The following is a 16,204-nucleotide window of genomic DNA, read 5'->3' as shown; positions in this document are numbered from 1 at the left end:
GCGCCTGCAAATCACCACGCAGATTCATCCAATCAGAACAGCAAATCCGCCACCATAGAAATGTACGCACCAAGCTCATACAATGACACCGTTACAGGCGAAACCCTGTCCAGCGTGTCGGAGAAGAGCGACTCGTACTCGAACGACGGCAGCCAGCCGGACTACATGGTAAGATCCTCCTTATTTTAAGCTTTGATTTGCGCGAAAAAAGCTCCTTCTAACACCACCTCACCTCATTTCAGGATGAAACGCGCAAGAAAGCTGCCTCGACCTATCTGGTGGAAAACAGTGACATGCCACCGCCGCGCTACCAAAAGGACGGCACCTTGCCACACTATCCGAACAACATCGGCGCAGGTTTGTGTCTTGGCTAGCAGCTTTCTGCCTGACATGCGCACTACTAAACATCTCCTCTCTTCCAGCCCACACCCGGACGTTGCCCCACCCGAGGCACAACAATGGGCCGTACGAGCAGCAGCGCAGCCGGGACGACCAGCTGATCGGGAAGAACAACTACGTGACGGCGCCGTCCCCGGGCCCACCGCTGGACGGCTCGTACTACAACATGAACAGCGACCGCTATCTGTCCTATCCGCCGATGGTAGGTTTTCCGGAAGATGATGATGCTTTTTGGTTTGGGATTTTTAAAACGAATACTAACCAACCAATTGCTTCTTGCTAAACGGTTGAGCGTAGTCAGGGTGGTTCGACAATTTGGTTGTCCGTAGAGTTTACAGATTTTTTCACACAGAACTGAGTTTTGTAATAGAAACCGAGCATTAGTTTTTATTAAACTCACTCTAAGTTGAAAAGGCGCATTTTTTTTTGATTTTAGAAAAATGTGTTCATGTTTGCTCACCTTAAAACAAATCGATTTTCAAACTCAGTTCATACGGCCTTAGGTTGATGAGATATGGCCATTCAAATATTAAAAAAAAAGGGAAAATGAGATTTTCTAGAACCAGATGTTGCTCAATAAGCCTTAATTTTTTGATCTCTGGAAGTAATGGCCAACATTTCAACATTAATAAATGTAACATTTGTGAAATTAACTGATCCCATAATTAAAATCAACTTTAAAATTTCAAAAGGGATGAAATTCAAGGTTGTTTACGATAAAATAATCGAGGTTCGATATCGTTATTTTGATAATAACGATAAACTTATCTAAGATAGCGGACGATAATTTATTTTGAATATATTTCTAAACTTGACTCAATCCAACCAAGTCTTAATAAATTTTCAAAGCTTTTACTAAGATTTTTTTTTTGATAAGGCCGTTGCAAATATTTTTCAAAGTTTATGTCCCTCGACTCTGACCAAAGTCAAGGGGGGGGGGGGGGCAAAAAAATAAAAAAAAGGTATAAAAATTGAAATTACGAGCCATGGTCTCAACATTTTAATGTAAAAAGTGTTTTAAAATGCATTATACACCTGTCCAGTTGTTTTGCCATCATTAGTTTCCAAAATATCTAAGTATTGACGAAAATTTTATTTTTTGCGAAAAATAATTTTTTTGCGGTGCTGTACATTGGAATTTCATAAAAATTCAAAACATTTTTAAACAAGCCCAAACATGCTAAACATGATTATCAATGCAGAAAAATGCATTTTAGATTGTTTTCAGTTGATTGGACAACTATTTTCATGAAAATTTTGAAGTTTTTTGGAAAAATATTTTTTTTTTGCCCCTCAATTTTTCAGACCAATTTTGAAGGGGGGGGGGGGGCGACATAAACTTTGAAAAATCTTTGCAACGGCCTAATATAATATTTGAGACTTTATTTAAAATACTTTGAAAATTAACAAACTACTGTATTTTTTCGAAAAAAAAACTTAATTCTTCATAATTTGCAATATGGGTATCAAACATTATCAGAGTTCTTTTTTGTAAACTACTAAATTTTTCACAAAATGCCGTATATTTTCAAGGATACTAAAATTTAAAATTATAAAGATATGGTATTTTGTGAAATTTCGAGTATTAAAAAAACTACAATTAGGTTAAAATATTTGCAAAATTCGCTTCGTCTGATACCGACATACCAAAAAAAATACAGTAATTGGTTAAAAAAAAAGTTTTTTTTAAACAAAAACACTTAAATACTTTAAAATGCATTCAAAATTTCGCTTCGTTTGATACCCACATTGCAAATTATGAAAAGTTAAGTATTTAAAAAAAATACGGTATTTTGTGATTTTACTCGTTTTCGTTTCGTTTTCGTTTTACGGAGCAAGGTGGGGGACGCGGCCTCAAGTCAGTCCAAGTCCGGTTTCTTGTGGAAAAAAGGGTAGTGGCCGAACTAGTATTGCATACAAAATGAACACCACCGGAAGAACTTGGATGACTTGAGCAGTAATCCGAAATTATGATTCAATCAAAAACTAATTTGAGATTTATACAAAGGGAACCTATAATGTATTTCAAATTTAAAGAAAATCAAATAAATTTACTGGAAAATGAAAGATAAAAACTAACTTGTCAAGGGAACATAAATCTTGAGGCTTTTTTTCTGGGAAAACTAACTAACTTGAATTAACCTCAACTAAACTGTCTGAAAGTAACTTGAATCTCAAATCCCCGAAATTTTAATTACAAAGCCAAACATTTCTTTACCTAGTTATTTAAACCTGTCTGGCTGCTTGCAAAAACATTAATTAAACGTTCATTTTTTACAAGTTGAACACTCGTTGTTCAGACGACTATTTCGTGCCTTCCATTTCATTAGGGCTCACAAGCTTTGCAAACAAGAGTGTATCCCTATCATACCTTATGTAAACTGTCATTTGAGTAAAAGAGACACAATCCTGTTCACACCTGTGTGTCCTTTTGAAATGTTAGGCTCTATTTGATCGTCAACACTCCAATAGATCCTCGATTCGCAACAATGGTCGATACAACCATAATCCGAAAACCGTTAGTTCAACAGATTAACGAATCTTGTCCGATATCATTACATTATTGATTGACCGAGACTCTATGGAAATTTTGACATATCAAAATGCTTTGTATTATTACTTAAATGGGAGTTTAAAATTTATGCACGTAACATTTTTTTAAATAAATTTCAAAAACTATTCTATCCTACAATGCCTAGAAGAGGCCTCTGTTTCTGTTGTGAGTAAGCGCTGGTTTCAGAGTTCATTTTTCAATTTAAAAGGGGAGGGAGACACTAATTTGCTTCATGAACTCCTACTCGGCCTTGGGACCACCTCTTAAGACACTGATGGCTCCTAGCTAGGAAATAAACCTAGACACAGCGTCGAGGCCCGCTTCGCATGGCAAAAATGTTGGCTGGGGGGAAGTGATATTATCACGAAATTTTATTTTAAAGCCAACATTGCTAACGGCGTCGAGGTCCTTACTCATGCCCAAGGAGTATTTTGTGATTTTATTTTACTAAAAATCCAAATAAAAATGGAAAAGCATGCAAAATATCCATTTTGCAAATTATAAAAGTTTAAATATTTTAAAAATATACAGTATTTTTTTGAGCATTTATGCATTGAAAATTTAACATGATATGGTTGGATTAAGTCAGTTTTAGAATGATTTAAAAAGTGAGTAATCGTCCGTTATCGTCGATGGGATTATCACCGATAGAATTATCGAAATAACGATACCGCTATCGTTAGACGCTGATATTATCGACGATTATTTTATCAATTAAAAGCCTAAAAATAATAAATTGCAAGTTTTTTTTTTGTTTTTTTTAATCACAATTTTTGAATTATTTTTTTTTTTATTTAAGATTTTTTCCTATTTTGGAATATTCTTAAAAGAAGGCTTCTTACAAGGCTTTTTTGTCCCTTAAAAATATCAAAAGAATTTAAAAACATTTTTTAGAAATCAATGGAAAATAGGAATTCTGTATAAGTTATGTTTCTTGAGAAAGGATCCCCTGCTCGATTTGGTGTCTACGGCAAAGTTTAAGGTTTTGATTATAACAGATTATAACTTTTCAGAAAAAATAGGTACACTTAAAAAATCAAATTTTAGTTAAACTTTTAATCACTAGAAGTTGAATTCTAAAAATAAAAACCTTTAAATTTTAGATTTTTTTAAATATATTTTAGGTCTAAAAAAAAGATCTTTGAACTATAGTGCGTGATGGTGCAAAATATGGTTTTGGTGATATGTTTTTTGGCAAATATCGAAAATCCGGACAAAAAAAATATTAAAAATCATTTTTCGAAGCAAAATGGAATTTTCAATCGAGAAGTATTTATTTTTTTGATAAAATATACCGTTTTCAAGCCTGAGCCTCACAAAGAATTCGAATCGATGAAAATTAGTTTTTTATGTTAAAAATTAAAACCTTTGTGAAATTGTTGATCCTTTTAATAAAAAAATATTTCAGAATTAAAATTTAATGATAATGAACTTTTGAAGTTATCCAAAAATATGTTTTTTGTCAAAAAAAAATCGTTTCATTCAAAAATCTTTTTTAATAGTGTTTTGGGCGGTGCAAATATTTTGTAAAGATTATGTCGAAGCCCCCCTCCCTCCCATCCAGGGGTGCCAGGTTGCCAGATAAATCTGGCATTGCCAGATTTTTTGAGTGCCAATTAGAAAAAAATAATTTTCTATTTCTTCCTCACATTGTTTTATTGACGTATTTTGTTTATTTTGTGAAGCTATAATGTATAAAAAGTGAAAATACATAGTTTTTGAACAAAAAATCGCTCATTACTTTGAGAAAAGTGGCTTGCCACATTTTTCCCAGATTTTTTACTCTTCAGACCTGGTAACCCTGCTCCCATCTCAAAATCGGTCCGAAAAATCATAAGGCAAGTTTTTTTGTCAGAAAACTTCAGCATTTTAATTGAAATAGAAGTTTAATCAACTGAAAACAATTTGAAATGCATTTTCCTGCGTTTAAATCATATTTAATATGTCTGGGACGATTAAAAATATTTTGAATTTTCGTGAAATTCCGTTGTACAGCACCGCAAAAAGTATTATTTTCGCAGAAGAAAAATTCCTTACGGAATTGCAACAAAAATTGATAATCAGGGACAAAATTGTACGAAATTTTAGAGGCTTTCTAAAAAATAAAACACTCAAAGAAAAATACATGTAACTTCTAACAGATTTTTAAATTTGTTAATTTAAAAGTCAAAGCCCAAGATTTTTTTTTCGTTCAAATTTTTTTTAAATAACTTAAAATGCAGCAAAAAAAATAATAATAATTTTTTAACACTTTTTAAAAGTGGCCCGAACGTTAAAATTTTGCAAAACCTATTTATAAAATAATCTATTGTTTACAAAATTATACATTAAAGTCTTCATATTAACTATGCGGTTCTACAAATAAAAATGTTGAAAAAACTGGGATTTTGGCCATTTCTATATGTCAGAGTTGATTTTTCGGTCTCAAAAATATTTTCGCCGGAAAGCTCGTTCAATTTTCCATTAGTTTGACTTTGACAGCAAATCTTCACCAAGATTGGACTTAGGGCAATGGTGATGATGGTGATGAAAAATATGGCTGAACAAATGGCCGACTGAGAATTAAACCTTCGACAGCCAACTTAAGTTAAGCCAACTCAATAATTCGTCCACCATGACTACTCACCGCAACCGCCCCCTTTGCTTACCCCCTCGCTTACTGACCAAACATTCTTTCTCTCTTTCTTCCACCCCGCACACATCCACACCCTCACACCCACACACCTTGCTAACCACGACAGCCGCTCGGTTTTCAGGACTACCCCCCGATGGAGTTCTCCACGCCCCCGCCCCTACCCGTGATACCGGCCCTGCCCGCCAACACGAACGGAACGCTGCGCCGGGGTGGCGGCGCCTCGGCCCGGGCCATGGTTCCCCCGCCGGACGTGACCCACCACACGCAGCACAGCGCCCTCAACTCGACGACGTCCAGCGGCGGCGGCCCGCTCAACATCTCGCAGGTGTCCACGTCCACGCCGAAGCAGCCCCAGGGCATCCTGAAGGACCCGAACAAGCCCCGGAACCAGGCGTCCGGCGGCAGTCAGCAGCAAGTCATGAACCACCTCAACAGCATCGGCGGTGGGCTGCAAATGCTCGGGGTCGTCCAGCAGGGCCAGCTGAACCCGTCCCCGGTGCCGTCGATGATCCCGGGCGGGCCCGGTTCCGGTGGCCTCATCGTCCCCGTCAGCGGCAGTAGTTTAGGTAACAATTTGCTCATCGGCACGTACGACCCGAGCAGTACGAACCTGAGCTCGTTCAACGCCTCGCTCGGCTATACCGACGCCGACGGGCATCTAGTGTAAGGTGGGTGAGATTAGTCTAGGTCAGGGAGGGGAGAAGAAAATTCTAACAAAACGAAACGAAGCAAAGTCGAGAGGGAGACGGAAAAAACAGAAACACAAAGAGAATTAAGACAAAGATAATTCTATTAAAGCAAACAATCTTTTTAACTTTAACGTATTATAATTATTATTATTATTATTGCTAGAAGAAGAAGAAGGAGAAGGAGGACAAGAAGAAAAAAGAGAAACAATTAAATTGTTGAGTTTGAAAAGGGGGAAAGCGAGAGTGTGAGAGGAATGCGCGAAAGAGAAGGATGTTGAACAATGGTAGGATCTTTTTTGTTACTTTTAAGTGGATGTGATCAAAGGCGTGTGAGTTGATGATGAAGACGGAGGGTGAAATTAGTTTTGTTTGAATGTCGTTTCTTTTCTTTTTTTTAAGTAAAGTTAAGTTTACCCCCCAAGTGATAGGATTACTCAGAATACGTCCTTGCTTTCTGTTGAATAATGTATGGCCAAAGGTGGGATGAGCTGGTTTTGGATTGATGTCTCCGATGCACTTTTTTTTAATTTTAATGTTTCTAGAATTCCGCTTTTAAATGTTATTGTTCGATGCAACATTTTCAACTTATTTTTAAAATTTTAAACTTTCTTACAAAATCACTAAAAATCTCCAAGACAAACATTTCTAAACTGTGTTAAAGTTTTTGGAGGGTCGGAGAACCCATTTGAATTATTCAAAAAAGTATTCAACATTTTGAAAATTCTTTTTTATTTTTCAATCATTCATACCAGAGATATTTTTTTCCTTTACTCTGTAGTAAAATTCTTAAGATCTTCAATTAGATCGTTTCAAATATGTGTCCCCTCTTCAATATCGGCCCGAAAAATCAGTGGACATAAAGAGTATTTTTAAGAAAATTTCAAAATATTGTAATGGAAACAGAAGTGTTATCAACTGAAATTAATATGAAATGCATGAAATGCAATGCATTTTTCTGTGTTGAAAAATATATTTTACATGTTTGCATGCAATATTTAGTTTTTTGTTAAATTCCAATGTACAGCACCGCAAAAAGTTCATTTTCCTGATTTTTTTGTTTTTAAATTTTGAAATATAATGATTGCAAACCACTTTGCTGGTGTAAAATGGATTTTGAAACATTTTTTTCCCATTTAAATGTAAAATACCGTGACCTGTAATTTCAATTTTATATCTTTTTCAAAAGTTTTTGTATTTGCTTAGTTTTTAGAAAAAAAAAACTGGCGCTGGAATTATTATTTTTTTTATTTAATAAAAAGTTGAATCAACCAAATAAAAGTAAAAATAAAATCTTCCAAAACTTCCGACATAATTTTAAAATATGAAATAATTATTCATTATTTAAGAACTGATAAACGACCGTTATGATTTTCAAAAGGGACTTATTGAACCCCAGAGTGGACTGAATAGAACAAACCCGGGCAAAGTTCGTTCAGCCAGTGCCGAGAAATTTGAGTGAAAATAAATAACTCAATCAGGGTTGAGGCCAAAAAATTATCAAAAATAACAAAATGCGTTTCCCTGCGTTGATAATTATTTTTAGCAGGTTTGTTCTTGCTTAAAAATAAGTTTTTTTTAACTATTCTGATGTACAGTACGAAGCGTTTTTTTTTTTTTTTGATGATATTTTTTGTCAGTACTAAGATATTTTGAAATCGTTGTTAAATGCATTTTAAAACACCTTTTTCATTTAGATGATGAAGCCATGGCTTCAACTCATTTTTTAAGTCTTTTGAACGAGCTGTCAAAGAAGTGACATACAGTCCAGACTCGATTATCCCAAGGCACATTTTTATGTTTGTTGAAGACTATACAAATTTTATTCTATGTTTTAATGTCATTGAAATATATTTTTCAAACTACCCACACGGAAAAAAATAGTTCCCAAAAACATAAACAAGCGTTTGTGAAATTGGAAGCAACCAATAAAGTAACAAAATTCGATGGCACTTTATGAAAAACGAAACAAAAAAGTTAAACACTTTTCTCAATGTTTCCAATTTCATGAACAGTTGTTCACCGTTTTAGAAACTAATTTTTCTCCGTGCAAAATTAAATTTAGAGACATTTGATACGGTTTTCGTTATCCTTATCGAATTACGATTATTTGTATGATTTTTTACTGTTTTAGTGTTTTTGAAATTAAATATTTAATTTTTCACAAAATACAAGATTATTTTTTTAAATACTTAAACGGTTTGAATTTTGAAATGAAATACTCAAATGTTCACAAAATACCGTATTAAAAAACTCAAACTTTCATAATTTGGGTTACGAGTATCAAACGATTCTAAACTTTGTAGGTATACATTTTTCGTGTTTTGGAGTTTTTGCAATAAATATTAAAAATTTCACAATATAATGTGTCTTTTCAGATACCCATATTTTCATGCATTGCAAACGATTCAGAACTTTGTATGAATTTTTACTGTTTTAAACTTTTTGGAATCAAATAATCTTTTTTTTTCGAAATAACTTAATTTTTTGAAAATTCTAAAATATGCAAGATTAGCAATATGGGTATACAATTATTCAAAATTTGGTATGCATTTTGTAAAAAAAATTGCATTTTGTAAAAAAATGAGTATTTCAATCGAAAAAGTCTAAAACACGGAAAATGCATACCAAATTCCTAATCGCATGATATCCATATGAAATTTGAGTTTTTTGTAAATATTTGTAAAAAATTATAATTTTAATTTAAAAAAAAACTAAAAAAGGCAGTAATTCATTGAAAATTTCAATAATTTTATACTCATAGAAAATTATGAAAATTTTAATATTTTCAAAACATGCAGTATTTTGTAAAAATTATGAAAATTTTAGAATTTTCTTCAACAAATGTGTTGATTTTCAAGTACTTATATTTTTAAACTTACTAAATCACAAAGGATTTGGCTTCAATAAGTAAATTTTAGTAATACATTTGAAAGATAGATTATCGTTATTGTCTCGATTCTTATCGTTATCTCGATAACTTTATCGTTAAAAACCATGGTCAATATGAGTAATATAGGCTATTATTTGGATTTGTGAAAAATAATAAATAGTAGTTATTTCTACATAATTTGAAATCCAGTTTGCAAAAAAAAAAAATCATTTTTGTATGGTTTAAATTTAGTTCATGTTCAGTTTTGACAACCAAAAAAGTAGATCCGGTAGATTTTAAGTCTTTATGTTGGTAAAGAGCAATTAAATTGTAAATTTTTCTTATTTTTTCAAGACAAACAAATTATTTAAAACCTGGTTAAAATATTGAAAAAAATGAAAAAAACAAATTATCGCAAAACAACGAAAACTTGTCAACAAACATTTCGCTCAATTAATATTCTTGGATAAATTAAAGCAAACAAACAACTTTTTCAACACAAATTCTGAAACAAATCCAGCCCAACCCACCAGTCTGCCACAGTCGAAGTGAAAAAAATGTGATCAAATCAGGTCTCGTTAAGTTTCGTTACGTTTCCTTTGTTTCAATCAATTTTACACAAGCTCACTTTTAAATTTCCTTCAAACTGCTTCCATCAACGGTCCAGTCCAGTCCCATTTCGAACGCGAGTGCATAAACGTAAGGAGCCAGAATGTAGTTAAATGCAAATCTAGTTATTGAACGAAAAATCTCAGCTGAAGCGAGCCAGAATGGTTGAAATTTATCACGTTCGCCGAGAAATACAATAAACTTACACAAAAAAGAAATCAAATTAGGAGGACGAAAAACAAAAAGATTTAGGCTCATTTTAAATGTTACACAAAACACAACAGTGTCATGTCATGTCCCCCACAACAACAAGCAAACAAACAAAAAAATACCAAAACCACAAGAGTGAAATGAAACAAACAAAGCGAGCGAGCGAGAGCAAAACCAATTTTACGTGTAAACAAACCCTTACTCTCTCACTCGATCTGTCGTCTCTGTGTGCTGCAGGGAAAAAGTCCACGTGGGAGGGGAAAGGGGGAAGGGATGGCGGGGTCGGTAACTCACATTATGCCAATTATTAAGTTTAAAAAACGGAGTTTAAATCAATCACTCAAGAGAAAACCAGTGAGCCCGCGAGTCGGCGGAGGGATGGGACAACAGAGAAACGAAACGAATCTAATATTTAAATAAAAGATTTAAAAAGAAAACTTGTACATAGACTGTAAAAGAAGGGAGGAGAAATTAAGAAAAACGAGTAAGCTGAAGAAGAAGAAAACACAGGGGTAAAAAGCGCGAGCGCGTGCAAAAAAGTCTTTTATTTATAGATAAAGTCATTAAAGATATAAAAATTGATTTTTTAAATCTTCGAGATAAAACTAGGAATAATAACAGAATAGCGAAAAGGCAGACGAGCTCACACAAACACACAAAAAACACACTCATGAGAGAGATAAGAACTGTAAATATTTCTTGTATTATATTATTGACTCTATAAAGCAAAACAACAGAAATGTGACCGACGAGTAAAGAAAAAATACTTTCAAAAAGTTTTTTTTTTTAACCGTGAACAAACAAGTAAACACAAAATTTATATACATGTATTATACTGAAAAAGAAAGTAAGAAAGAAAACACTCACACGAATACAGCGTTAAACACAGAGATAATTTCAACCTTCAAACGAGCAGTTCTGAGCGAAAACGAAGAACAGAAATCAGGGATAAATTCACAGCAAAGAAACACTCATCAGTATGGATTCGAGCTGCAAAAATAACACAAAACAAAATAGTCAATTTTCCCTTCCCGTTGAGAAAATTTACAACAGGGGCAATTCTCACCCAAAAGCGGATTTGGATATTGTTTGTATTTTTTTTTATTTCGTTAAAACTTTGCCATTTTGTGCCATTGGTTCTTCCATACAATTTTAACAGCTGTCCATACAAAAATGAAACGTTAATATTCGAAAATCTGTAACTTTTGAAGGAATTTTCTGATCGCCTTGGTGGCAAAGTTGTACACACCAAATTTTTTTTTCGCTGAAATTCAGTCAAATTTTACAATATTTTCATCAACTGAAATTTCAGTAGACGATTCAGTCATTTAGATTTTATTGGATTCTCAGACTTTGTCACTTTGACAGATAGTTTGCTGAAATCTTAGTTAACTGGTTGTCAAAACAACTGAAATTTCAGCAAAAGAAACGTCAAATTATGTTGCTGAAAAAAATCTATAATTTTCTTGTGTCAGTTTGACAGATCATTTGCTGAAGATTCATTTCATCAAAACGATCACAAAATTTCGAAGATCTGGCAACCCTGTCTGAAGTTATGACCACTTGAGTGATATTTATGTCATTTTTTGAAGCCGGATCTCACTTATCTGTTTGTAAACAATGTCCGATTCGTCATCCAACCTTTTCATTGGATGAACTACACTCAAAATCGAAAGTACCCCTTTAAAAGGGTTGCCCTTTATCTGTCAACACAAGGTAAACAAACCGTTTTTGAGGGTTATTTCCACCCTTTTTTCAAGTTTACCGTAAACTTGAAAAAAATGGTTAAAGGAACCCTCAAAAAGGGTTTGTTTACCTTGTGTTGACAGATAAAAGGTATGCAGAACCCTTTTTGGGGGGTACCGTCAACTGGGGCGAATTGGGACAGCAGTTTTAACGAAGTCAGACAGCGATCGCAGCAACCGATGGTCGATACTCGACTGACATCTGGATCAACTTGATGATTGTTTACGCAAGAGTTTGCGTAAGTTTGAGTGTAGATCAGACAGCAGTGAGGAAGGCATCAACCACATAAGTGGATTAAGTTAGTTTGTTTAAAATAGTGTCCATAATTGTCCGTTACTAAATTATTTTTTTTAGAAAATTTCAGAAAATTTCCAGTAAAACTGCTTAAGAGACATTCAAGATTGAACCTCTGCACAGTAAAACAAATCATGGTAATATTACATCTGGGAAGTGCTACATCTTTTATGTCAGAAAAAAATTTTAGTTTTTCCTCTTAAAATGTGTAATTTTACCACTTTTCTGGTGTAATGCCACTTTTTCAGTCTAAAAAATAAAAAATGAGGTAAAATTACAACATTAAATAGGTAATATCAACCTTCCAGAATTACATTATTTTTACTGTGTAGTTGCTGAAAGCAAGAGTAATTTTTCAAAACAACCTATGAGTCATGGGTTTCCTGTGCAGATAGGACCTTTTGAAAATTTAATCTAATGAATAAAAGAAAATGAAACAAAAAAATTGAAGTCCAAAATCCACAAAAAAGTGCATATTTGGAAGGTTGAATATTACCTGTTTTATGATGTAATTTTACCTCAAATTAGACTGAAAAAGTGAAATTACACCAGAAACGTGATAAAATTGCACATTTTTAGAGGTAAAATGTTTCATGTTTTCTGAAATGAAAGATGTACACTCAAAATCAAAAGTATCCTTTTTCAAGTTCACCCGTCGTCACCCTTTTAAAAGGGTATCGAAAATGTACTGATTTTGACATACCCTTTTGAAAGGGTGACGCCGGGTGAACTTGAAAAAAGGATAGAAAGTACCCTTTTGAGGGATACTTTTGGTTTTGAGTGCATCCCTTCCCAGATGTATTATTACCATGATTTTTTTTACTGTGCAATTTACAATGTTATTTTTTTTATTTTGGAATCAAGACTAACATTTTAAAAGGGCCACACATTCAATATTACGCCCATTTAAAGTCTTGATTCCAACATTTTCTAAAAAAATTTTTTTTTCAGAAAATCACGAATTTTTTATTTTTCATCAATTCTAAATAATCTTTTTCAATAACTACTACTTTGCCGAAGAAACCGATCATCAGAAAATTCTTTCAAAATTTGCAGATTTTCAAAAAATTTACGTACCATTTTTTTATGAGCAGCTGTCAAAATTATGTGGAGACCTGTATAAGTAAACCAATGGCCCCCACAAAGTTTGAGCCAAATAAAAAAATACAAAAAATTAAAAATGGTCAAAATCGTCCGACTTAGTATAGAATTGCTCACAGCGATAAACAAAAAATGCAAACAATTTTGAGTTGAAACTTTCCCCAAAACCTTCTATCGTTCACTCAAATGCCGTAACACGAAACGACAAACAATGATTAGCGAATTTCTTAACTTATTAGACAATAATTAACTAACCAAAAAAACAAAACAACAGCAACCGACGAAAAAACCCCGTAAGAAATGAGCGATTTTCGATTCCAGTTTAATTCCCCCCAAAAGTTAGTTCAATTCTATTTTCGCTGCTTTTCGACTCTTGCGAGGAGCAAAAAAAGAAAACAAAACAAAAACCCCAAACAGCCAACAAATGGAAGACAAAATACCTCAACTTGACACACTCTCACAGTTGCTGGAGGAGGAAACCGAAAATACTCTCAAAAGATACGAAAAAAATGGGGAAAACGGTGAGATTTTTAAATTAATTATTGTTGAAAAAATGTGCAGCCTCTCTCCATCAAATTATTTGCCAAAGAAAAACATTGAGAAATGTTGTCATTTAAAAAAAAACCTAAACTGCGTGTGTAAAAAACGAGCAACAGCAAAAATCAAACTTTTGTTTAGGTTAAGTCGATTAAGTATTACTTTTAGTCACTAAATTGTAAGCCGTACCTACGATCTTTTCTTAATTTTATTATGTTTTATTTTCGTTCAAGTTGCTGACGAACCGAGAGCTTAACCGTACTAAAATACTCTTTAAAATGTGACAGATTGAAGGAAGCGGAAAATCATTTTCGCTTGTCTAATTTTAACAGTTTTAACTAACACTTGAATAAATGGGAAAAAAAAGAAATAACCTCAACTCGATTAATTTATTTGAAGCCCCCGCGGAAACCCCACTCCAATTTTGTGTTTCTTTCTTCAAGATATGATCTCATGACGTAAACACCAACACACACACAGACAACCATAGCACCTGAACCTATGACCCACTTTTTGTTTGACAACAACTTTCCAGAAGAAAAGAAAAAACAAAACAAACTCAAACAACCCCTTGTATCATAGAAAAGTAACGCAAACGAAAAAAAATCATCAATCCTTCTTAGATAGTCAAAAAAAAACAAACCAATAATCCACTCATAGAAGAAGAAAAAAACAAGAAAACTTTACAATCAATGATGAAACGCTGAGCCAAATTAGTATCGCGAGCGAGAAAAGTGAGCCAATTTTTTTCTCATCTCTCAAACAAACAAAAAGAAACAAAAAACGAAAATCTCAAACCTAGAAACAAAACACTTTCCACTCAGATTCCATTTTTCCATGAAACCGTCACCCCAAAAGCAAATCAAAACAAACGAAAAATCGCTAAATCGATTGATTTATCACTCTTTCACTCACTCTCACACAAACACACACACATGCTGATGAAAAAAAGAAGAAAAAATCGAGTGGAACTGAAACACATTAAAACAAAAAAAAAGCTCACCAACATTGTACAGAACGGGGTGCGAACGCGGAACGTGCCGAGAAAAAAAAACGAAAACAAAAGAAAAAAAAAACTTTTTTAAATTAGAACAGCAAAAAAAAACAGCTAGGAAAGTGACGCGAAAAAACCACACACACAAGACACTACCAAACAAAATGTGAAAATGTAAAAAGAAATTAAACAAACAAAAAAAACACTCACAGAACAGAAATGCGTTGCGTTGAAAATAGCAAAACAAGAAAGAAGCGAAAGAGCAAAAGTCTAAACCAGAGGGAAAGGAGAAACAGAAACGAAACGCAGTGAAGAACAAAAAAAACAAATTTTCTGTCAAGTATATATACATTAAATAATTTTTAATAAAATTTAATTATTTTCATTACAAATTAAACACAAGCTCGATTTCTTGCGGATATCACAGTCCAACAGCAGCTGCACTGGGGGGTAAAAAGGGGTCTTCCAGAAGCTACGCGATAATAAAAAAAAAATGAGAGGCTTCAAGATACAAAAAACGTTTTCCCATACCGGGAATCGAACCCGGGCCTTCTGGGTGAAAGCCAGATATCCTAGCCACTAGACCATATGGGATGGTTACGTAAGACGGCGAGGAATGGAGGTTTTGCGTTTTTAACCCCCTCGTGTGATGACCTTGATGCGATCGATGGCGCATGGGCAGAAATTTCAGCCTGTTGATTGTGGCAAGTGATAACAACTTGAAATATGCCATATTCCACGACTTTTTTTTTTACGATTTTGACTTTTTAACATTTTTTTTTCGAAATTCATTAAAAACCACACCAGGTCTGTTTGTCTGAACGTTACTTTTTTACGTAGTGTGTCCATCCCGGGATTTCCCGGGATAGAATTACCGGGAATTTTTGAAAACCGGGAATTCCATAATTCTGGAAATCATTATAGCGAACATCTGTAAACCACGTGGACACTTTTTTGGCAGGTAATTATTAAACTTTAGAAATTCAAAATTCAATATCTCGATAACTAAATCTAAAACATTGAACCAAATCGGAAAACACATGCCAAATTGGTGATGGTAAAAACTTTATTAAAAATATGCTTTCCATACGAAAATTAAGCAGCAAGTAGTTTTCATTTGCGCAATATGCACTGAAATATTTTTGAATTGTAAAATTAACTACGCCAATCAATTCTACGTCCAAAGGACCATCGGCTTGTGGTTCCAGAGATATCAGTTTGAAAATTGAGAAACGTTACAGTGGGGTAATAAAGGAAGGAGTGATCCTATCTGACAAACATCGAGATTGTTGCTTTTTTTTTTTTGCTTTTTGGTATCAACAGCCCCACCAAATTTCAGCTGGAGAATACGAATCGTTGCCGTCGTGCTAACTTGTCGTACGTGCATTTTGGGCCAAATTGAGTTAAGAACGTCATTTTGTGCAGCTGACAATGTCTCACCTTTTGACCTTCACAGATCCCCAAAATTCGATTTAAATCCTGAGAAATTCATAAAAACCGAAAAAACTCCGTGCATTTTTGTCACTTTTCATATGAAAGAAGTTTCAATCTTGTCGTGCTATCTCGA

At 33.8% G+C, this 16,204-nt stretch overlaps 1 protein-coding gene and 1 non-coding gene across 7 annotated transcripts in view; one reads left to right on the top strand and one right to left on the bottom strand.

Moving 5' to 3' along the window:
- The window catches only part of LOC120432641 (nephrin), a 413,331-nt gene extending 399,223 nt beyond the window's left edge, over window positions 1–14,108 (top strand). For 3 of the 6 annotated variants that reach the window (XM_039597887.2, XM_039597886.2, XM_039597883.2), the window contains 4 exons: window positions 23–168; window positions 243–357; window positions 423–601; window positions 5,695–14,108. In XM_039597887.2, the coding sequence (XP_039453821.1) occupies window positions 23–168; window positions 243–357; window positions 423–601; window positions 5,695–6,255 (1,001 nt within the window). In that variant the 3' untranslated portion in view covers window positions 6,256–14,108. The remainder of the gene's footprint in view (window positions 1–22; window positions 169–242; window positions 358–422; window positions 602–5,694) is intronic. The other 3 variants (XM_039597888.2, XM_039597885.2, XM_039597884.2) reach the window with 2 other exon arrangements.
- A 1,051-nt stretch (window positions 14,109–15,159) lies between these two features.
- On the bottom strand, window positions 15,160–15,231 carry Trnae-uuc (transfer RNA glutamic acid (anticodon UUC)). The gene has a single exon. It is a non-coding gene; the product is annotated as a tRNA-Glu (tRNA).
- Between the last annotated feature and the right edge of the window lie 973 nt (window positions 15,232–16,204).

This window comes from Culex pipiens, chromosome 2, assembly GCF_016801865.2.
Source record: "Culex pipiens pallens isolate TS chromosome 2, TS_CPP_V2, whole genome shotgun sequence".
Classification (NCBI taxonomy): Eukaryota; Metazoa; Arthropoda; class Insecta; order Diptera; family Culicidae; genus Culex; species Culex pipiens.
Note: the sequence above shows the minus strand (reverse complement) of the source record. Positions and strands in the feature narration are given on the sequence as shown.